The 23,450-nt window shown below is 35.9% G+C and overlaps 1 protein-coding gene across 2 annotated transcripts in view; it reads left to right on the top strand.

Moving 5' to 3' along the window:
* Positions 1–23,450, top strand: part of COL5A2 (collagen type V alpha 2 chain) — a 361,901-nt gene that overhangs the window by 317,287 nt on the left and 21,164 nt on the right. For both annotated transcript variants that reach the window (XM_061185762.1, XM_061185753.1), the window contains 20 exons: positions 5,744–5,788; positions 6,878–6,931; positions 9,155–9,253; positions 9,598–9,642; positions 9,760–9,858; positions 11,126–11,179; positions 11,413–11,520; positions 12,579–12,632; positions 13,220–13,318; positions 14,533–14,586; positions 15,310–15,408; positions 15,515–15,568; positions 15,663–15,716; positions 16,690–16,743; positions 17,471–17,524; positions 19,105–19,149; positions 19,470–19,568; positions 20,593–20,700; positions 20,978–21,031; positions 23,259–23,312. In XM_061185762.1, the coding sequence (XP_061041745.1) occupies positions 5,744–5,788; positions 6,878–6,931; positions 9,155–9,253; positions 9,598–9,642; positions 9,760–9,858; positions 11,126–11,179; positions 11,413–11,520; positions 12,579–12,632; positions 13,220–13,318; positions 14,533–14,586; positions 15,310–15,408; positions 15,515–15,568; positions 15,663–15,716; positions 16,690–16,743; positions 17,471–17,524; positions 19,105–19,149; positions 19,470–19,568; positions 20,593–20,700; positions 20,978–21,031; positions 23,259–23,312 (1,386 nt within the window). The remainder of the gene's footprint in view (positions 1–5,743; positions 5,789–6,877; positions 6,932–9,154; positions 9,254–9,597; positions 9,643–9,759; positions 9,859–11,125; positions 11,180–11,412; positions 11,521–12,578; positions 12,633–13,219; positions 13,319–14,532; positions 14,587–15,309; positions 15,409–15,514; positions 15,569–15,662; positions 15,717–16,689; positions 16,744–17,470; positions 17,525–19,104; positions 19,150–19,469; positions 19,569–20,592; positions 20,701–20,977; positions 21,032–23,258; positions 23,313–23,450) is intronic.

Raw genomic sequence — 23,450 nt, 5'->3', positions numbered from 1 at the left:
CTGCTGCCGAACAGAATAAAGAAAAAAGAATGAAAAGAAATGAAGACAGCCTAAGAGACCTCTGCGACAACATTAAACGCAACACCATTTGCATTTTAGGGGTCCCAGAAGGAGAAGAGAGAGACAAAGGACCCGAGAAAATATTTGAAGAGATTATAGTAGAAAACTTCCCTAACATGGGAAGGGAAATAGCCACCCAAGTCCAGGAAGTGCAGAGAGTCCCATAGAGGACAAACCCAAGGAGAAACATGCCAAGACACATAGTAATCAAATTGGCAAAAATTAAAGACAAAGAAAAATTATTGAAAGCAGCAAGGGAAAAATGACAAATAACATACAAGGGAACTCCCATGAGGTAAACAGCTGATTTCTCAGCAGAAACTCTACAAGCCAGAAGGGAGTGGCATGATATACTTAAAGTGATGAAAGGGAAGAAGCTACAACCAAGATTACTCTACCCAGCAAGGATCTCATTCAGATTCTATGGAGAAATCAAAAGCTTTACAGACAAGCAAAAGCTAAGAGAATTCAGCACCACCAAACCAGCTCTACAACAAATGCTAAAGGAACTTCTCTAAGTGGGAAACACAAGAGAAGAAAAGGACCTACAAACACAAACCCAAAACAATTAAGAAAATGGTCGTAGGAACATACATATCGATAATTACCTTAAACGTGAATGGATTAAATGCTCCAACCAAAAGACACAGGCTTGCTGAATGGATACAAAAAACAAGACCCATATATATGCTGTCTACAAGAGACCCACTTCAGACCTAGGGACACATACAGACTGAAAGTGAGGGGACGGAAAAAGATATTCCATGCAAATGGAAATCAAAAGAAAGCTGGAGTAGCAATACTCATATCAGATAAAATTGTACACCTATTTAAAATAAAGAATGTTACAAGAGACAAGGAAGGATACTACATAATAATCAAGGGATCAATCCAAGAATAAGATATAACAATTATAAATATATATGCACCCAACATAGGAGCACCTCAATACATAAGGCAGCTGCTAAGAACTATAAAAGAGGAAATCGACAGTAACACAATAATAGTAGGGAACTTTAACACCTCACTTACACCAATGGACAGATCATCCAAAATGAAAATAAATAAGGAAACAGAACCTTTAAGTGACACAATAGACAAGATAGATTTAATTGATATTTATAGGACATTCCATCCAAAAACAGCAGATTACACTTTCTTCTCAAGTGCACACGGAACAGTCTCCAGGATAGATCGCATCTTAGGTCACAAATCAAGCCTCAGTAAATTTTAGAAAATTAAAATCATACCAAACATCTTTTCTGACCACAACACTATGAGATTACAAATGAATTACAGGGATAAAAACGTGAAAAACACAAACACATGGGGGAAAAACAATACGTTACTAAATAACCAAGAGATCACTGAAGAAATCAAAGAGGGAATCAAAAAATACCTAGAGACAAATGGCAATGAAAACACGACGATCCAAAACCTATGGGATGCAGCAAAAGCAGTTCTAAGAGGGAAGTTTATAGCTATACAAGCCTACCTCAAGAAACAAGAAAAATCTCAAATAAACAATCTATCCTTACGCCTAAAGGAACTAGAGAAAGAAGAAAAAACAAAACCCAAAGCTAGCAGAAGGAAAGAAATCATAAAGATCAGAGCAGAAATAAATGAAATAGAAACAAAGAAAACAATAGCAAAGATCAATAAAACTAAAAGCTGGTTCTTTGAGAAGATAAACAAAATTGATAAACCATTAGCGAGACTCATCAAGAAAAAGAGAGAGAGGACTCAAATCAATAAAATTAAAAATGAAAAAGGAGAAGTTACAACAGACACTGCAGAAATACAAAGCATCCTAAGAGACTACTACAAGCAACTCTATGCCAATAATATGGACAACCTGGAAGAAATGGACAAATTCTTAGAAAGGTATAACCTTCCAAGACTGCATCAGGAAGAAATAGAAAATGTGAACGGACCAATCACAAGTAATGAAATTGAAACTGTGATTAAAAATCTTCCAACCAACAAAGTCCAGGACCAGATGGCTTCACAGGTGAATTCTATCAAACATTGAGAGAAGAGCTAACACCCATCCTTCTCAAACTCTTCCAAAAAATTGCAGAGGAAGGAACAATCCCAAACCTATTCTATGAGGCCACCATCACCCTGATACCAAAACCAGACAAAGATACTACAAAAAAAGAAAATTACAGACCAATATCACTGAAGAATATAGACGCAAAAGTCCTCAACAAAATACTAGCAAACAGAATCCAACAGCACATTAAAAGGATCATACACCATGATCAAGTGGGATTTATCCCAGGGATGCAAGGATTCTTCAATATACGCAAATCAATCAATGTGATACACCATATTAACAAATTGAAGAAGAAAAACCATATGATCATCTCAATAGATGCAGAAAAAGCTTTTGACAAAATTCAACACCTATTTATGATAAAAACTCTCCAGAAAGTGGGCATAGAGGGAATCTACCTCAACATAATAAAGGCCATATACGACAAACCCACAGCAAACATCATTCTCAATGGTGAAAAACTGGGAGTATTTCCTCTAAGATCAGGAACAAGACAAGGATGTCCACTCTCACCACTATTATTCAACATAGTTTAGGAAGTCCTAGCCATGGCAATCAGAGAAGAAAAAGAAATAAAAGGAATCCAAATTGGAAAAGAACAGTAAAACTGCCACTGTTTGCAGATGACATGATACTATACACAGAGAATCCTAAAGATGCCACCAGAAAACTACTAGAGCTAATCAATGAATTTGGTAAAGTTGCAGGATACAAAATTAATGCACAGAAATCTCTTGCATTCATATATACTAATGATGAGAAATCTGAAAGAGAAATTAAGGAAACACTCCCATTTACCATTTCAACAAAAAGAATAAAATACCTAGGAATAAACCTACCTAGGGAGACAAAAGACCTGTATGCAGAAAACTATAAGACACTGATGAAGGAAATTCAAGATGATACCAACAGATGAAGAGATATACCATGTTCTTGGATTAGAAGAATCAATATTGTGAAAATGACTATACTATCCAAAGCAATCTACAGATTCAATGCAATCCCTATCACATTACCAATGGCATTCTTTACAGAACTAGAACAAAAAATCTTAAAATTTGTATGGAGACACAAAAGACCCCAAATAACCAAAGCAGTCTTGAGGGAAAAAAGTGGAGCTATAGGAATCAGACGCCCTGCCTTCAGACTATACTACAAAGCTACGGTAATCAAGACAATATGGTACTGGCACAAAAACGGAAACATAGATCAATGGAAGAAGATAGAAAGCCCAGAGATAAACCCACACACCTATGGTCAGCTAATCTATAACAAAGGAGGCAAGGATATACAATGGAGAAAAGACAGTCTCTTCAATAAGTGGTGCTGGGAAACTGGACTGCTACCTGCAAAAGAATGAAATTAGAACACTCCCTAACACCATACACAAAAATAAACTCAAAATGGATTAGAGACCTAAATGTAAGACCAGACACTATAAAACTCTTAGAGGAAAACGTAGGAAGAACACTCTTTGACATAAATCACAGCAAGATCTTTTTTGATCCACCTCCTAGAGTAATGTAAATAAAAACAAAAATAAACAAATGGGACCTAATGAAACTTCAAAGCTTTTGCACAGCAAAGGAAACCATAAACAAGACGAAAAGACAACCCTCAGAATGGGAGAAGATATTTGCAAATGAATCAACAGACAAAGGATTAATCTGCAAAATATATAAACAGCTCATGCAGCTCAATATCAAAAAAACAAACAACCCAATCCAAACATGGGCAGAAGACCTAAATAGACATTTCTCCAAAGAAGACATACAGATGGCCAAGAAGCACATGAAAAGCTGCTCAACATCACTAATTATTAGAGAAATGCAAATCAAAACTACAATGAGGTATCACCTCACACCAGTTAGAATGGGCATCATCAGAAAATCTACAAACAACAAATGCTGGAGAGGGTGTGGAGAAAGGGGAACCCTCTTGCACTGTTGGTGAGAATGTAAATTGATACAGCACTATGGAGAACAGTATGGAGGTTCCTTAAAAAACCAAAAATAGAATTACCATATGATCCAGCAATCCCACTACTGGGCATATACCCAGAGAAAACCATAATTCAAAAATACACATGCACCCCAACGTTCATTGCAGCACTATTTACAATAGCCAGGTCATGGAAGCAACCTAAATGCCCATTGACAGACGAATGGATAAAGTTGTGGTACATATATACAATGGAATATTACTCAGCCATAAAAAGGAATGAAATTGGGTCATTTGTTGAGACGTGGATGGATCTAGAGACTGTCATTCAGAGTGAAGTAAGTCAGAAAGAGAAAAACAAATATTGTATATTAACGCATATATGTGGAACCTAGAAAAATGGTACAGATGAACCGGTTTGCAGGGCAGAAATTGAGACACAGTTGTAGAGAACAAATGTATGGACACCAAGGGGGGAAAGTGGCGGGGGGTGGGGGTGGGATGAATTTGGCAATTGGAATTGACATGTATACACTGATGTGTATAAAATTGATGACTAATAAGAATCTTCTGTAAAAATAAATAAATAAAATAAAATTCAAAAAAGAAAAAAGAATCCATCTGCCAATGCAGAGGACATGGGTTCAAGCCCTCGTCTGGGAAGATCTCACATGCCGCAGAGCATCTAAGCCCGTGCACCACAGCTACTGAGCCTGCTCTTTAGAGCCACGAGCCACAACTACTGAAACCCGTACACCTAGAGCCCATGCTCTGCAACAGGAGAAGCCACCACCATGAGAAGCCCGTGCACCACAACAAAGAATAGCCCCCGCTCGCAGCAATGAAGGCCCAACGCAGCCAAAAATAAATAAATAAATAAATTTATTTTTTAAAAAAAGAAAGAAACTACACCTATGAAGAAATTAATAAAATAAACAGGATTTGCCACAGGGAGAAATTAAACTGTGTTACATTTGCAACAGAGACCTCAGTCTTCATAAGTCTTCCATTCCATGGGAACAGTGGAGCTGGGATGGCTCTTCGGACTGTTTTGAATGGGGGCTAATCCTTTGTTCCACTGCACTGACCATGGAAGGGCATAACCTTGGGATAGCTAACTCCTTTCAGCAATTTGTGGTGAGGGTCTCAACTGTGAGCCATCACAGCTTACAACACTTCCAGCAGTGGTAGAATGATTACTTCTGTGCTGAAGGGGGATCTGGGTGACACCCACAGCATTCACTACTACTTAATTTCCTTTGTGTGTGTGTGTGTGTGTGTGTACATGTGTGTGCACATGTGCTTTAGGTTTTTGTTTTACATGGAGCGCATTCCTTCCTCTGGGTTATTCTGGCTATTAAGGAGAGCCTGGTGTTCAAAGTTGCATTGTCTTTGAGCTCATTTGATAGAAGGTGACACGTTCAAGTAAAAAGAATCATTTGAATCAGTTTATATTTCCAGTCTTGATTTTTCTTTCTTATTGCTGTAAGGATAGATGTGCATATTGCTACTTTACCCATGTTGTATAAATGTGTATTTTTATTGCTATTAACCTAGGTAAAGTTGTCAGTTAACCTTAATATTCATTCTCCAATTTTTAACATAGAAATTTTTATAACGTAAATGAATTGTCAACAAATACTGTAGAAAATGCACTGTTATCTTGCCTCTTCTCCTAATTAGGGACAACGAGGTGCACATGGTATGCCTGGAAAACCTGGGCCAATGGTGAGTGTATTACTTTCATATTCATTCATTCATTTATTCATTCATTCTTCCATTTGTACATTCATTACCATTTACAAAGCACCTACTGTGTCCCAGGTGCTTGGAACAGAAAGGCAATAAACACATAGTACTTGTCTTTGAAACCTGCCCTATCAAAGAAGAGAGATGTATCAATTGATATTGTAGCATAATGCTATTGCTAACTGCTGTAATAGGGAAAGCAACCTGAAGTATGGGAACCTACCTGTACTGACACCAGTAGTGAGACAAAGATGTCAAGAAAGACTTAAAGAGGTACAACTTTTAAGCTTAGTCTTGAAAGATGAGTATACAAAAAGAACAAGAATACAGCATGGTCTGTACAATGGATAAGTGAAAAACACGATGAGCTCAGGGAAATATTCAGTACTAGGAGGGTAAATCGGATTTGAAATTACTTGCCCTTAAGATCTTTTCTCCCTTGTGACTCACAAAAAGGAAACAAACTATGGGAGGAAAAATAAGTGTAATTTAATAGGGCTGTTATTAATGCAAAACTGATGGATTTAAAATACAGTCCTCAAAGAAGAATCAGGATAACCTAGAATGAAATTCCTCTTACACTCATTTCCTTTAAATCAGTGGTTTAGACTCTATTCATGCCTTCCCAAATGTAGTATAGTGACACATATTCACTCTTTATTAGCCTGAAAAAAATCACTCCAAAATATCCAGATGATTCTTAATCATCATTTTTATAAAGTGAAGTCCTAGATTTTGGTACAATGTGTAACTTTCTAAAAACTATCCTTATTACTTGGTTAACACAAAGAAAGTAATTTCTCTAGAAGCAATTGTTTCAAACAATTTGTGTTTGTGACTGACTCTCGTATGCTACAACTAGGAAATTCTGTTATGTTTAATACCACTGGACATGTCTTTTAGCACAATTTCATATCAATGTTGTAAGGTTCTTATGATAAAATTATATTATTATCTTTGTGATTTTAAAGTACTAAGTGGATTATTCTTATATGTCAAAGTACAGAATAAAAGATTTCATGTTAATTAAAATACATGTCTAATCACTTTTCTGGTTTCTTTTAATAGGGTCCTCTTGGGATATCTGGTTCCTCTGGTTTTCCAGGAAATCCTGGGATGAAGGTAAGATGTTACTATATTTAGCTCTTGATGACATGAATTACTTAAGTACCTGAATCCCAAAGTAAAGAATGTCATTTCTTTCATTGAAGAGTGTGGAAGTCGCTCTTAACTAAGGAAAAGAGCCTAGCGTATTCTCAATGTCCATTATGGTAGGGGAAAAAAAAAAGAAAATGAAAAAAATGATATTTTTATATAATAAGTAATTAAAAGAGAATTACTTATAGTCATACACTTGTAGTATCAAAGAATCTGTTGCAATAGGACTCTAACACCAGACAGTTGTAACGGCTGTGAGGAATAAGAGTTTAATCTGAATTGGAACTCCATTCTTGGATACAGTGCCTGGCAGTAATAAGTGGCAGAATGTTCTAAACAATAGGAGAGTAAAATAAATCAGAGGTGGTCAAAAGGCCACACAATATTAGCCTCCACTTCTGCCCCCCTTCTTCCCACCTCCACCCCCCAACTTACACAATCATTAATGGAACGTGTGGGGAGGCTATTTGGCTGTCCATGTGGGAATGGATTGAAGTATTCTGCTGGGATGATTTACATTTGTAGTGAGTCACAACTTGTTCTTTCTCTCAACACTTTGGATGATAAATCCATAGATTACAGTGGGAGGTTATTAAGATTATATTAGCTAAATTAGTGAATAAACTCAGAACACTACCTTCAAACTTTGAACAACACAATACGTTTGATTTTTCTCACACCCGGTTTTTCTTTGGCAATAATTTTCTTCATCTCGAAGAAGGGATTTGCTCACAAGATTCTGCTGTACAAAAATAACCATGGCCAGTCACCTCACCTCTCTAAATCTTGTTTTCTCAAGGAATTTTATTGAAGATTAAGTGAGAAAATATGCAAACCCTTAGCATAGTGCCTGAGGCAGAGGATACCCTCAGTACAGGCCCACGCTTCTTGTTAGTGGGGCCACTCAGATTGGATTTGAACTTCGAAACAAACAAACAAACAAACAAAATCTCTAGTTGACATTTCAAGTGTTCTCTGAAATGTGAGAGTCATCAAGTCAAATTATTCTTCGGCTCTCTCTAACGCTGACTTTAAATTCTGTGCCACAGGGGTGTGGCTGCTTTATTTCAAAATGGTGCCCTCCGTTGGTTCACTAACCAGTCCCTGCGTTAACTGAGAACTCACTGTGAGCTCAGCCGAGTAGGACCTTCTTCAGTTCCCCTCTGTACCTGATCTGCTCCCTGAAGTCCTAAGTCTGCTGCCACTGACTCTGACCTTGGAGGGCCCAACCTCCCTGTGTACCTCAATCAAAATAGGCAAAATCCCTTCCCTCTCTCTCTCTGTGAGACTCTCCACCCTCACACCGAGCTCTGGCTAGAGAATTCAAGAAAGAATACTCACAATGCCCAGGACTCTCACTTAGCAGGAAGTGGTTTCTGCTCCTACTGTGGCCTCTAGTTAAGACTTCACTAGCCATCATAGTTTATACAGTAGTTCACTCTGGATACTTCCCTCTCCTCCTGGGTTTTTCTAGTAGCTGTTGGCTACTGAAAACTCGTTAATAAAGTCAGATACCTCACAAAACTGTTTCAGAAATTGTTTCCCTGTCCTACCACCACCCCCAACATAAAGACCACCACCCCTGGTGTTTGTTTTTGGCCAAAATTCTGCCATACCTGTAATATTCTTCCAGGGTCTCTGGCTCTCTAGATGAAGAATAAACTTTCACGTCTAGCTCTTTGTATTTCAGTGAAGGATAATAGGGATTCCCTCTACGATTTGATTTACATTAGGTACCTAATATGTTAGATAAAATGCAGAAACTCAGCTAAGTTTGAATTTCAGATAAATAAAGAATGCATTTTTAGGATACATGTGTTCCAAATATTGCATGGGACAAATTTATTCTGAAATCATTTGTTGTTTATCTGAATTAAAACTTAACCAGGCATCCTGTATTTTTATTTACTATCTGAATCCCTATCTTGGGTTGAAACAAGGGTGGCTATCAGGTGACCTTGACCAGGTTGCTCTGCTCTGCATGCTGTGGGCCTCATCACATCCAGAGTGGCGGGAAGTGAGTCCATCCCTTAAGCTAAGTTAGGCACACACCCCTGGAAACTACTTTGTGCTCTTGACTCGTTTAAATGATTGGGTGTAAAATGTAAAACTCCAAATAAGCAGTCAGCTTTGAAACACACCACATTTATGTTTTCTTTAATTAACGTTTTCCTCATACCCCTTTAGGGAGAAGCAGGTCCCACTGGGGCACGAGGCCCTGAAGGTCCTCAGGGGCAAAGAGGTGAAACTGGGCTACCGGGTCCTGTTGGCTCTCAAGGTCTTCCTGTAAGTTCCTAGTATATTTAAAAATTATCACTGAAAGCTGGACATGTTTTATAACTTTTGAACAAAGGCAACATATTTTAATATATTCTCTTTCAATTCTGAATGAGTGTTTAGAACTCATGAAAAAAAAAATGTCGCTTGTCAACTCTGCAAATTTTGTCTATTTTGTGGAAAAGGGAATTAATTAGTCATAAAAGTGATTTTTATAATATAATGGTGGTTGATTTATTTTTCCTTTCTTTCTTTTTGGTAATTTTTCTGCCTCCTTTTGCGAGATGGGTGGACATCTGAATACCACCCTAGATATGGCTTAATATTTCATGAACTTTTCCTGTATCTTTTAGGGTGCAGTGGGAACTGATGGTACGCCTGGTGCCAAAGGCCCAACAGTGAGTAACTAACTTCATTTATGCCACATGAGGTTCAGATGGATACAATCCTTTGGACAGTGACCGTAGACTTGTGCCTAGGTCTCTGCTCATCATATTACTCTTGCATTCCAATAGGGCTCTCCGGGTACCTCTGGTCCTCCTGGCTTAGCAGGGCCCCCTGGATCTCCAGGACCTCAGGGTAGCACTGGACCTCCAGGAATTCGAGGCCAACCGGTAATGTCCATCAAAGAATTATCATCCATTAGTATAATACAACTAAGATCGCCAGAGAAATAATATGTAATGAGATAACAGTGAAACATAGATAATGTGACTTATTTGAATGAGGCAAAAGAAGGTAGGAATTTTTGTAAAGTGGAAGCCAAATGTTAATGTACAATTTACATGTTTAAATTCAAAGGGGAAAATTATTGCACTATGTTAAATTTTAATGTTCTTTTGTTTAAAATAGTAAGGTCTTAACTTCATGATCCACCTCATAGAATTTTATAAATAGTTGCATAACAAATATGGAGACACTTTGCAAGCCAGTATGGGGAAATACGGAGTTTTCATGGGGGTTTATAATGACAAGTTGGCTAAAATGGGTTCAACAGCTATTTCTTGAGATTTATTCTTGAAGAGTGCTTCCAACATGTTGTTTATATTGAATGAGTTTCCACATTTTGTATAAATTTGTATATTTTATATTCGTATATTTATCTATTGGTAAAAATATTACAGTTAGTTCTTAAGAAATAAACACATTGAGAAGTTGTGCTTATGTATCTTTTAGCTTGATATATAACAAAACTTTGTTTCCTAGTACTACTTAAAACAAATATTTTAGATCCTGATCTAAGTAATTTGATTATGCTGATAAATCCTTTTTAAATGCTAGTGACAAATTTATAAAAACATGCGTGTTGTTGGTATTTTACATTTGATTTTATCATGTTCTCAATTTAGCAATCTGGTTCCCACAAATTACAGTACAATTGGTATTATAAAGACACACATACCCAAAACTCTAGAATACTCTAAAGATAAAATACCGTATTTGAAGTTGTCAAATCTCAATAAATAGAACATAAATATAAAATTATTTTGCTTTTAGGTGAACAAATCTATTTCCTAAAATAGACCCTAAATAGATTTATCTATTGAAGTTGTCATTGTTAGTTCTAATTTTTATTATCAAATTGGAATAATAACTGAATAATTCTAATTATCCTACTATGCATGATGAAAAACAAGATTTTAAAAGTAAATCTTTTGAAGACCCCTGTAAAATATACAAATTACTACCTAACTATACTGGATTTTATAAAATTTCACACACATTCTACAAGATTTGCATAATTTAGAAAAATTATTATACTGCTGATTCAGTACAGTCTCAGCTGCAGAAAATTTTCAAGACCCATTCACTGTAATAATTAAAGCAGGTTGGGCTGGATAAATATCTTGGTTCTTACAATTATCAATGTTTTTATTTTAGGGTGATCCAGGAGTTCCAGGTTTCAAAGGAGAAGCTGGCCCAAAAGGGGAACCGGTAAGGTTTTATTTCTTTTAAATGATAAGAAGAACATGAATATTATCCAGAAGTGTAAGCCCAAAATACTCAAGTACTTCAAATAATGACAGTGAGAATTATAATACTTTTGGATGGAAATAGTTTGCTTAATATAGTTTAAAATTTGTGACTGACTTATTTAAATGAATCTTTTGACTGTAACTCCCTTGTCAAATGGCTCTTTCTGGTATCTGTCCTTCTGTTTTCAATAGGGGCCACATGGTATTCAGGGTCCAATAGGCCCACCTGGTGAAGAAGGCAAACGAGGTCCCCGAGGTGATCCAGGAACAGTTGGTCCTCCAGGCCCCATGGGAGAAAGGGTAAAATTTGAATGATTGAATAAATTCTTATAGTTGTGGGGGAATTACATGAATAACTTTTGGGATAGTGAGGAAAACTAGAGGAATTAAGAGAATTGCTAGCAGGTGCATTGCACAGTTCAGTATGGCTACCTGTGAATTCAGGGAGCCAACTGTCTAATCATTGTTCATTCATTCATTCATCTAATATTGACTGAACAACTGCTCTATGCCAATTTGATATATGGTGCTTGGGATACATCAGTGAACAAGAATACTATGGTCCCAGCCTTCATGCGGGGGCTAGTAAGCAATAGTTTAGTGGGGAGGTAAGCAATAAACAAGTTAACAGGTAAATAAAAATATAATTACACATTTTAATAAGTGCCATATACACTTAGGGAATAGCAGGGTGATGTGGTAGAGAGTAACTTATGACAGTAGTGTGTCATTAGGTTAGGTGGTTAGGAAATAAGATTCTTTGAGAGGATGGCATCTAGCTAAGATCTGAAGATTAGGATGAGCCAGCAAGAAAACTTGAGAGAAAAAGCATTTTTCAGCAGAGGAAACAAAAGAATGCAAATCCAGGAGGGCAGAAAGGGCTTAGTGATTTTAAAGACCAGAAAAGGTTGCTGTGACTGGCCTATAATGAAACAGGTCTGAAAGGGAGAATAACAATATCACCTTACTTTTGTATGGAACCTCAGAAAATGCAAAGGGCTTCACATCAAAGACAATACTAATGCCTGCGATCGCTGACATTTTGATTGCGGTAGATGGTACCATTTCTTTGCCTCTTGTATCTATATCTATGTATCAGTTTTTCTCTATGTTTAATTTTACAATGAAGTGGTAAAATATTTTTTGATTTGAATAATTTTGGCTCAGTACTTACATATATTTTTCAAAATTTAAAATGTCTTTCTGTATAGTCAGGTTATTTTTTCTTATACATACCTATTGCTGTGTTGGGTTGATCATAGCTCCTAAAACCTTATAGTACTAAGAATAAAAATCACCCACTCATTATATATTACAAAAACATCTGCAATTAAGAATCACATTTTGGTCATTTGTAGGGTGCTCCTGGCAATCGTGGTTTTCCAGGCTCTGATGGTTTACCTGGACCAAAGGTAAGGCTATCCTATCAAGGTTGACACTCCTGTGGGTAGTGTTGCAAAAGATGCCATTGTCCAGCATGGTGATCTAGCCTTGGCCCACATGGGTCCAGATCTAGCAAAGAGTTGGACACAGATGTTACTCCTAACACCAAATACCTCTTGCGCAATTTCTTCATTATAGAGGCCTAGGGGAGAAGGACGATGGTTGGAGGTGTATTGGAGTTTGTTTTCAAACTTTCCAGGGACATTCTTGAGAAGAATAGGCCATAAATCTTTCCTTTAGCCGATATATATTTTTTCCTTTATCTAGAAATTTAGACTCTTTCAAAATTTGGGGGTTTCTAAATCTAAGTTATTGGAGTGAGGCTCTAAACACAACTTTCATTAGTTAATGATGAAAAACCTCTATTCTACAAGGAATCCAAATGAGAACAAAATGTGAAGTGACATGGTTTACAAAGAAGTCTTTGTAACTACTTTGACAAACTCTTTTATGTTATACTAGTGGTTTGATTTGTAAAACAAGGATTTTATATATGCTTGCTTTTGTTTCCCTGCACTCCCTTTTTTCTGACATGTTCTGCTTTGCTTTGGAACAGGGGGCTCAAGGAGAGAGGGGTCCTGTAGGTTCTTCAGGACCTAAAGGAGGTCAGGGGGATCCAGGACGTCCGGGGGAACCTGGGCTTCCAGGTGCTCGGGTAAGAACACAGCAGTTTTTTGCTACATCAACCCAGGAGATATGCTCCTGAGAATTCATTAAAGGTTTCTTAAAGGTTTGTTTTTTTTTTTAATAGCTTGCTTTCACGACTTGGAACATTTCTTTGTTTTTTTCTTTGGGTTTGACCTGATTTATTATTTTTAAAATAATGAATGGTTTGCTATTTTTATCATGTATAGAAAAAAAAAAGTAACTTCTAGTCTCCTGTATTCAAAGAGGTATGTATTAATAATTTTACCACTTGATATGAAAAAAAAATCCTGTTTATCAATTTTTATAATTTTTCTTTACTTGCTGATGAACAACTTATGTGACTTTTAGCACAGAGAATTCCTGACAAATTTCATTTTAACAAAATGTCGCTTGAAAATTCATTTGAGCTATGGAATTACCCTTATATTCAGTTGTCAACAATGCCCCTTAAAGAGAAAAGGATTATACAAAAAGCTTCATGGAAAGATACATTTGGCTCAACATAAGTTCTTTATTCTGAACCCAGTGTTAGATATATGAGTAGAAGTCTCCTACAACCCTTTCTCCTTCTATGTGAGAAACAGGCACTGGGTTCATCTTCGATGAATATCTTCGATATTCTTCCCTAGACACATGATAAAGGTGGAATGCCAGCTGAATGACCATTCAATTACTTTTAGTAAAAATGATCCCTGATTGTAGACTGCATTTGGACTTGGAGGACTATGAATGAATTGAAAAAACTGGTAAGAGGCATAGCTTTGGACTTCCTGAGTTTGCAGGGACTTGTACCTGGGCATTCACCTTGCTGGGACCAGTATAGTATGTCCAAGGTGCTGTTACAAATATCGGTTATGTGAGATTTCAAACCAGGGTGGCTCCTGCACCCACCACGTAGACTGATTCTCTCACATCGGGCCTCCCGTTGTGGGAGGCTTAGAGTCTGGCCCTGAAGGCTGTGCTGTGAGGACTCCTCCCAGTGGAGAGTCCCACACGTGATGCCTTGTTGCATGTTGTGTTGTCTGCCCTGTATCCTTCTGAAGCCAGGTTGGGTGAGGTCCATGATGGTCCTGTGAGTTTGTCTAGAGGAGCCTAAGGCTACTGAGAGTGGGCCTTGCAAAGCGGAACTGGATCTTTTTAATGCAGTGCTGTTTTTACTCTTTAGAATCTTTACTCCAGTTGCAGGTCAGCAACAAACTGACAATTGCTTTTAATTTTTAGGGTCTGACAGGAAATCCTGGTGTTCAAGGTCCTGAAGGAAAACTTGGACCTTTGGTAAGTAATTTAAACAAAAGTCCACCACCATTAATATTTCTCCATAGACATGCAACTTCAATGGTAAGATGTTTATTTAAGGTTAACATTTTTGATCAGGTGGATGCTAATCATGTTTACATGTTTAAAATGTACCTTCCTCTCCTGGAAGCAAATATTAAGGATCTGCGAATTTTCAAAATGACCAAAAATTGATAACATTGTATTGAAATAAATGCTTGAGATTGTAATTGCTTCTCTGACGTAAGTGTAAAAGTTGCCATGATGTATTTATTAATATTAGTGGAATTTGTTAGCAACATTCTCATTTCTTGATATCCTTCCAATTTTATATATTTAAGAGATAAGTAGGTATAAATTTGACAGTTCATATATTCTGGGCCCTTCCCTTATACAGTAAATGTGAAATGGAAGTCCTGAGTTTTCATTACCACAAACAAGAGTAAATGAAAGAAGGAAGATTTCTCCTATTAATATGAGAATGTAAAGAGACATAAAGATGAGGCTTGTGTATAGAATAAGAATAAAGTCTCTGTTCTAAACATTCAAATACCTCAGCAGTTTTTTTAAACACTCAACTGTCCTGATTCACTAAAATAAAAACGTAACTTAATTTAAAACTTACATAACTTTTATAGTAAGGAAAGGCAAGTGACAATTTGGGTGATGTAACATTCAGTGAGAACTTATGTGAAACTTACCTTGCTCCTGTCAATTGTGTAGGGTGCTCCAGGAGAGGATGGCCGGCCAGGTCCTCCAGGCTCCATAGGAATCAGAGGGCAGCCTGGGAGTATGGGTCTTCCAGGCCCCAAAGGTAGCAGTGTGAGTACAGTATATAATGCTGCCATCTCATCATAATCCTCACTTGGAGCTGACATGTTTATAACAAACTGATTGAAATTTAAATTAGTTTGCATTGATTCTTTAGGGTGACCCTGGAAAACCTGGAGAAGCAGGAAATGCTGGTGTTCCTGGGCAGAGGGTAACTACACATTTTCTGCTAAAGAAAAAAATATATATGAAATTACCCAAATTCTCATGGTCTCACCTCATAAATTATCTCTCTGCGATGCTAGGGAGCTCCTGGAAAAGATGGTGAAGTTGGTCCTTCCGGTCCTGTGGGCCCCCCGGTATGTAATTTTTAATGAGAATATATTCACATTGCATTCTTCAGTGATGTTTGTCTGTGACTTTACTCATGGATAGGTTTCAGGGGGAAGTAAATAAAAAGTGCAAGATGGAAGAATTTCAGTTATATCTTTTCTTTTGATTCCTGTGCTAGCATCTTCTGCCTTTTTAAATAGAATTATTGGTCTTTTCATTTTAAACTTCTATGAAATGCTGATGGTAAAAGCTACCTCATCATCTCTATGTTATCACAGTTGAAAATTATGTGAGGAAAGTAGTGTCTGACAAATATTTTATACTGTATTTTATTTAAAATATATAAATACTCGATTATACCAGGTTTTTTTTCTAATATTGTGTCTTATTGAAATTTATTTAAGCATTTTTTTTGTTTTTGTTTTTTTGGATGGAGTAAAAAGGAATAATATTTACCTTTGAGGTATATTTTCATCCTAGGATTTTAAAATTGTGTTTATCAGAAATATTATGGCATGTTTATTTGTTTTGGAATGGGGCAATTTAAATATCTTTTTTAAAATGTTAGCTTTGCTTTCTTTAGTTATTCTAGTTTTGAAGGTTTGATTAATACTTTTTATAACACTGAGAAACAAACTACAATGGAAACATTAATTACCCTTTTAGATTAGACATATAAAAGTAATGGATTTTTCCATGCCAATAGTCAATTTCCCCCCCAATTTTACAGTTGGCTCCAAACATTTATGTTTGGATAAAAAATGAGCACATGTTATCAGTTTCTTCGCTGGCTTTAGAAGATATTTTCTCACCATCAGGGACTTCAAACAGTACCATTAGGTGACATTTAGGACTAGTTTATTATCTGGCTAAAGTGAAAAACTTGTGATTGGAAGAAATACAAAGAAATATAAATACTTCTGGTGGTTCACACAAGTAGGAAGCAGGCAGAAGGATCTGGCTCTTGATGTTCATGGTTTTCTTTCCTTCGTGACTTAGGGTCTAGCTGGGGAGAGAGGAGAGCAAGGCCCTCCAGGCCCCACTGGCTTTCAGGTATGCACTGACTCGGTCTTCCATTTCTTCTTCCCCTAACCAAAATGCTTTTTTATAAAAAGATATGGTTGAATGATGTGAAATTCTACAATTTTCAAAGAAGTCATTCCTCTTTTAGTAAATAAGATAGACATTTGGACAAAATCAAACATTTTTGCTCAAAGAGAAGGAACAGATTTCCCCTGAACAACTGATCAAACCCCAAACCTATTAACAAATTATAAATCATAAAATGTTCTTAATATCTCAATAAGATTTATTTAACTATATTAAGGCTTATCTAATTTTATTGACACAGTGTCTAAAATTTTTTGTTGAACAAATTTTCATGATTTATTTAATTAAATATGATGGTAGATTAATAGCATAGATAATCATAATTTGGGGAAAAAACTGTCAGGACTAACTTTCAATATTTATTCTAGCAGCCTAAAGTATTGTTCTCAGAGCCATTGAAAGCTCCACAAATATAAAGAACCTACTGTTATATTCTTACCTCTTTTTTGCTAAGTGGTGTGCAAATGAAAATCTAAACCTACGAACTGACTAGCTGCTGTGTTATGTTAGAGGATGTAGGTTTCTCATTTTGCTTTGCTTAACTTGTGTTTAAATAATGTCTTTTGCTTGAAAATATAGTCAGGGAGCTCCATGAATTGTGAACTGTTAACACTGGTGGCCTATTAAATTTCCACAGAGTCACAATTTTATATTCTTACTTTTGCTTTAGGGGCTTCCTGGTCCTCCAGGGCCTCCTGGGGAAGGTGGAAAGCCAGGTGATCAGGTAAGTGTTTAAATAATAAGGATAGCAAAACTAAAAATTGCTAACATAATATCACTTACTATGTGTCAGGCTCTGTTCTGCTTTGCTTTAAATTATCTCCTTTAATCCTCAAAACAACTCTTATGTACTAGGTACTATTATTATTATTATGCCCATTTTACAGATGAGGAAAATAAGGCACACGGATGTTAAGTAATTTTCCCAAAGCCACACAGCTGATGTGATTTGAACCCAGGTCATGTGCTTATACTGTGTTCTTAATCACTAAATATGTCTTACTGTACATTTTACTGGAGGCTTCATAAATGGTTATGAACAGAAACTTACAATTTTATTTCTGTCATTTTACCAGCACATAGGTTTGTGTAATTTATTTTTCTTTGAGTGATTTATTCATTCATTTAACTATTCAAAAATATTTGCTGAGCACTCTGTGCTAAGCTCTACTAAGCCTTGGCCTGAACCAATTGAACAAGATGGACACGGACCTTGCCTTATATTTTATTTTACTAGGAGACAAAGAGTATAGAAAGTCAGTTACAACAGTAGCATATTCTAAATGCTATGGTAAGAGAGGCACTGTGTGTATGTAAACCTAGAAGATGCACCTAATTCAGACATTGGGGTTTAGAAAAAGTTTCCTGGACAAAATAGTATCTTTTATGAGATCTGAAGGAAGAACGATGGTAAGTGGGGACGAGAGAAGGTAAGAAAATACTCCAGGAAATGGAAACAGCAAGTGCAAAGGCTTGCTGATCAAATTTAGGCACTGAATAAAGTTTGGTAGGTCAGAAATGTGAAATACAATTTGAGGAGGGTGAAGATGAGGCTGGAGAATGACAGGGGCCTGATTCTGGAAAGTCTTAATTTGAGTCTAGTTTGTTCTTATTATTAGAGTAATGGGAAGCTAATGAAGGGCTTTTAAGTAGAGAGAAATATTATTAGGTTTGGGTTTTAGGAAGATCGTGCCACAGTGAAGATAATCATTTCAAGGGACAAGATTGGAGGCCTACTTGATATAGTTACTGTCTTTATCAAACAGAGAAGTTTTAAATGACAAATTTTCCTTTAGTTAAGAGCAAACTTTTAATGTAGTCATGACTGCATTAGTTTGAGCTCACAATTCCTAGTAGAGTGTGTTGTCTATATTATATGTTCAGGAAATATTTATTAAATTGAATTGAATTGGTTCTATTTAAAAGATTAGTACTTCATTGCTTTTAATTTCACTTTCCTCTGTTAAGTTTTTCACATTCCATTAGGAAATAAAAGGCCTTTTGCTTGTATTTTATTGTTGCTAAAAATAATATCTTTGTGAGATAATATTTTGAATGAACGCATTGCCAAAAATCAATCATTCATGTATAATATAAATTTTTCTGGAAAAATATTTCCATCCAATGTATATGATATCCCATTGTTTATAAAATTGTAAACATTTTTCTTTCTTCAATATTATGGACTTAGTCAGACTTCTAATAGTATGTTAGAAGAAATTAGGTATATGATCTGGAAAGATTTCTAATAAATACCTAAAGTTCAGTTGAAAGTTTTTCATTTAAAAAAAATGTATTTTATAGGGAGTTCCTGGAGATCCTGGAGCAGTTGGCCCCTTAGGACCTAGAGTAAGTATTTTCTTCTTCTTCATGATTAACTTTGTGTCCATTGGCTTCAGTTTGAAAAAGCATCTTTTATCTTAAACTGGGCTTTAACTGTTACAGTTTTTTACTTAATGAAAATCAATCTTATGAGAAATATTTTGTGCTGTGAAACTAGTATACGCTTACTTCAAGTTCATTTCTTATTAAACTAGAAAACTGAGTCTTAATAGTTGCTCATTTCTAAATTTTTCCCCAGTAGAAGTCATTTTTCACATTTCCAGGAACACTTTTAACCCATTTTCAGACCAAGCACTGAGACTGTTTGACATTCCTGTGTTGTGTAGGGAGAACGAGGAAATCCAGGGGAAAGAGGAGAACCAGGAATAACCGGACTTCCTGGTGAGAAGGGAATGGCTGGAGGGCACGGTCCTGATGGTCCAAAAGTAAGTATGGTAGTGAGCTCAGTAGTTTAAAATGCTCTAAAATTACTGCTCAATAAACACATAATGGTGCTTGGATTTATTATTATTTATTTTATTTATTTCTCTTGTTTTTACAAATATTTGATTATATAATTTCTTCAACAAATATTTAATGAGCACCTACTTGGCTTTTCTTTGGCACTAAAGAGTCAGGTAAAATAGAATCTCTTCTTTGATGGGATTTTTGATCACTACATAAAGTAGTGATACATTCTCATATACAAACCTGTTTCTAATATTTATTTATATAACTTTTATTAATGACTTCTATTAATAAGCAGAGGCAAGAAATCGAAAATTGCGTAATTTATTAGGATGTCTTCCTAATCATATGCTCCATTTTCCTTGTCTCAGTTTCTACAGTTCTGCTTACTTAATATATGAAAGTATGTCATTTTTGAAATCTGAAAGTACAATACATTATAAGGCAAAAATCAGTACCATTTCCTTTTGGGTGTTGTTTTAAAATTGGTAGAAGTCTGCGTGGCCAACTTCAGTGCAAACAACTGAAGTAGAATTTTTCATGATCATATAATATTAGATCCCTTATCACCTTCAAGGGCCAGAGTGATTGCAGAAGATGTGCTTCAATTTAATTACTAAATGAGCCTGAAAGCCAGCTTCATATCATGGGTTCTTTGGAGAGAGAATGGAATACTCTCTAAATGTGATGTCTTCTTTTTTTATTAGAATCCCTATGATGTTGCCAAAAAAGAAAATAAAAAGGCAATTCTATCATTTTTATTTGAATTGGTACCCAATTTCTCCAAAGAGAATGTTGAAAACAAACCAACAATCAAAACAGCAAGATCTGATTTTTTTTAAATGAACTCAGAGTCAATTTTCCCAAATGAAAAATATAAGCACTAGGTTGAACCACATGAAATTGCCAAGATTCTACTATTTTTGATTTACCAAAACAGGAATTTCATATAGTTTCAACCTTAATATATAGGTGAGCTTACTTATTGTTGGTTCATTTCAGGGCAGTCCAGGACCAACTGGGACCCCTGGAGATACAGGCCCACCAGGTCTTCAAGGTATGCCGGGAGAAAGAGGCATTGCAGGAACTCCTGGCCCCAAGGGTGACAGAGTAAGTTTGGTTTGTTTAGTTCATCCATTTACACTTTCTACTGATAATGATTTCCTGGGCAGACTTTTACTTCTACCATCCTAAGTCACAAGTCATTCATTCATTCATTCTTTCAGTATATGTGTACTTAGAAAATGTTTAGGCCCAGGCATTGTTCTAGGCTCAAGGGGATACAGCTGTGAACATTAGCGAGAAGTCCCTGCTTTCATGAAGCTTCCATGCCAGTGTAGGAAAAAGACAATTAAATGATTAAATGGTGTTTTGTATGTTTTCCCAGGGTGGCATAGGAGAGAAAGGTGCTGAAGGCACAGCTGGAAATGATGGAGCAAGAGTAAGTGAAATCATTCCTTTCAGCAACTGGGCTAGGAATCAACATCATCACTATCGTATGAATTTGCCTGAACTTTTAAAAATAAGGTTCATGTTTCCGTGGTTGTCAGGATTAGGAGAATGATGAGATCTGAGATTTGACACTGATGGACCACAGATATTCATTTTGCTTACCTTGAATTAGAACTAGCCAAAAAATAGTCATTATTGAGAAAATGAAGTAAGACACATTTTTATTGTGCATATGAGATTGGTGCTTTAAGCGGTGGGGCCCTCTTTATCTTTATTATCTTTTTATTTCATAGGCAATGTTTATTTTTATTAAAATGCTGATCTAATGAGTTGCCTTAGACCTCATTCCAGTGTAGGCAAGTAAAGTTTTACAGAGTAGCCAAAGGTGTGACAAATGTTTCTCAATATGCTAGATGTTAAGGGTGAGAAAATTACTGCATGATGAATCGTCATTAATGCTTTCATTGATAAAGAGGCTGAATAAGTGAAATGTAAAGAAGGATTGTTTAATATCCTTCCAGAAATTGACATTTAACAAACTTTATGTCCTTAAAAATAGAATGTATTTGCAATTCTAAGGATAATCAGACAATCAGACTGAAAATATATTTTCAGACATGAATGATCCTCTCAGGTAAGAGCAGGTAGTTACAGTTGCTCAGACAGTCAACATTTCCTGGAAATAGTTCCTGATATTTGATAAATAGTTTCTGGTTCAGTATGACATGGTTTGCTGTTAGTTGTCATGCTGTGTCCTGACAATAGCCGTTATACTATTAAAAAAGAGATGACACTGAACCACTGTTAATATTTTGATTCTGTCCATTGAGCCACTGTTAATACATTGATTATATTAACTTTTGATTAAAAAAATAAAGTAAATTATAGAAAAGTTTTAGCCTTAGTGATAATTATCCCTTTTTTCTTTTCCTGGAAAGCTAATTAAGGTGAAACACTTAGTTTAGCAAATTATGAACTCAAAATATCTCTTGCCTTTTAATTAAATCTAATATTTGATTTAATATTTCAAAAAGTGGTCTAAGTAAATCCGGTTTATTGTTTGTATTTCACATCATGGTTGGTCTGGAGTGCACAGTAAGTAGTGAAGTGCTGTTTGAAGGAGAGATGCATTGACAGTTTATTTTAAGGAGAAAGCTGAAATATATAACTATTGTTCCTTTGAACTATGGAAATGCAATGCAATAGGATCAAGATTTAATGCTTCATTTTTAGTGAGGGAAATATGTTGTTTTAGGGAAGAAGTAGAGCAGAGCATTTGCTGTTATCTCATGGTAAAGGAAAAAAAATGAATCACGTTTTTTCTGTATGAAAAAAATGTGAATGTAATGAAGTCACCTTTATATTTAATCAAATCCTTTAAGGAAGTATATTAGGTAAATGGATGGCAGAACATTGTTTCATTATAGATCTAGAGGATTTAAGATCACAGTTTTCTCATGTTCTTGTCACAGATATAAAATTAAAAAGTCATTTTGTTCCTTAAGTTTCTTCAGTAATGCATACAGAAATTAAATGACAAAAGAATATCTGGGCGGCTTGTGAAGAGGCAATACACAAATATCAGAGAGAAAACCTGTCTTAGGAAGGATTCCAATACAGTGCAGCAGTTTAAAGATTGTAACCTCATGTCAAGAAAACCCCATGTGGTAGCGCCCCTACATTCTGAGCCAAAGAACACCATCATCTTCAGTGTAGCGGGGTAGTGCAACTCCTTTTCATCTCAGGGGAATGCGGAAAACTGAGTGCTTTAGTAGAATTTCACTTTTTAAAAAAAATAAAGGAGTGATATTTCACTAGTATAATTTAAGAATATAGTATTCTATACAAAAGAAGAAAAGCCTCTTCAATCTATTGTCACATTTCAAATAGGTATTAGCAAAATTAAATAAGCTAAGAAACCCAGAAACATTGTGGAAGGGTAGCACTAATTTCATACTAATGTCTGAAGACGGTGTTATATATGGAGGAGTTGAGTTGGATGAAAGAGATTAAAACGTTTTGTGGAGAAAATCCATTGGAAATTGTTTTAGACTATATAAAATATTGAGACTATGCAGTTATATCATTTATTATAGGTAATGTTTTACAAAAGCAGTCAGCTGTAACAAAATAGTCCCTTCTTTGTTAGTTTGTTTAAACATGGAGATTTCTGTGCATTCTTTTGCTCAGTATGCCTATGTTATGTTAATTGACAGGGTCTTCCGGGTCCCTTGGGTCCTCCCGGTCCTGCAGGTCCTACTGGAGAAAAGGTAATGTCACAAGTTGTTATTTTGTGGACTTAAAATCCTGAGATTTGAATGCTGGATCTTTTTCATAATGTTTTCTCTTTCATAAAATATGACAGTTGGACTAGATCATCTCAGAGTTCTTCTCGCATCTGCCCTACA

This window comes from Eubalaena glacialis, chromosome 1 (genome assembly GCF_028564815.1).
Source record: "Eubalaena glacialis isolate mEubGla1 chromosome 1, mEubGla1.1.hap2.+ XY, whole genome shotgun sequence".
Taxonomy (NCBI): domain Eukaryota; kingdom Metazoa; phylum Chordata; class Mammalia; order Artiodactyla; family Balaenidae; genus Eubalaena; species Eubalaena glacialis.
This window is presented reverse-complemented; position numbering and strand designations above follow the sequence as displayed.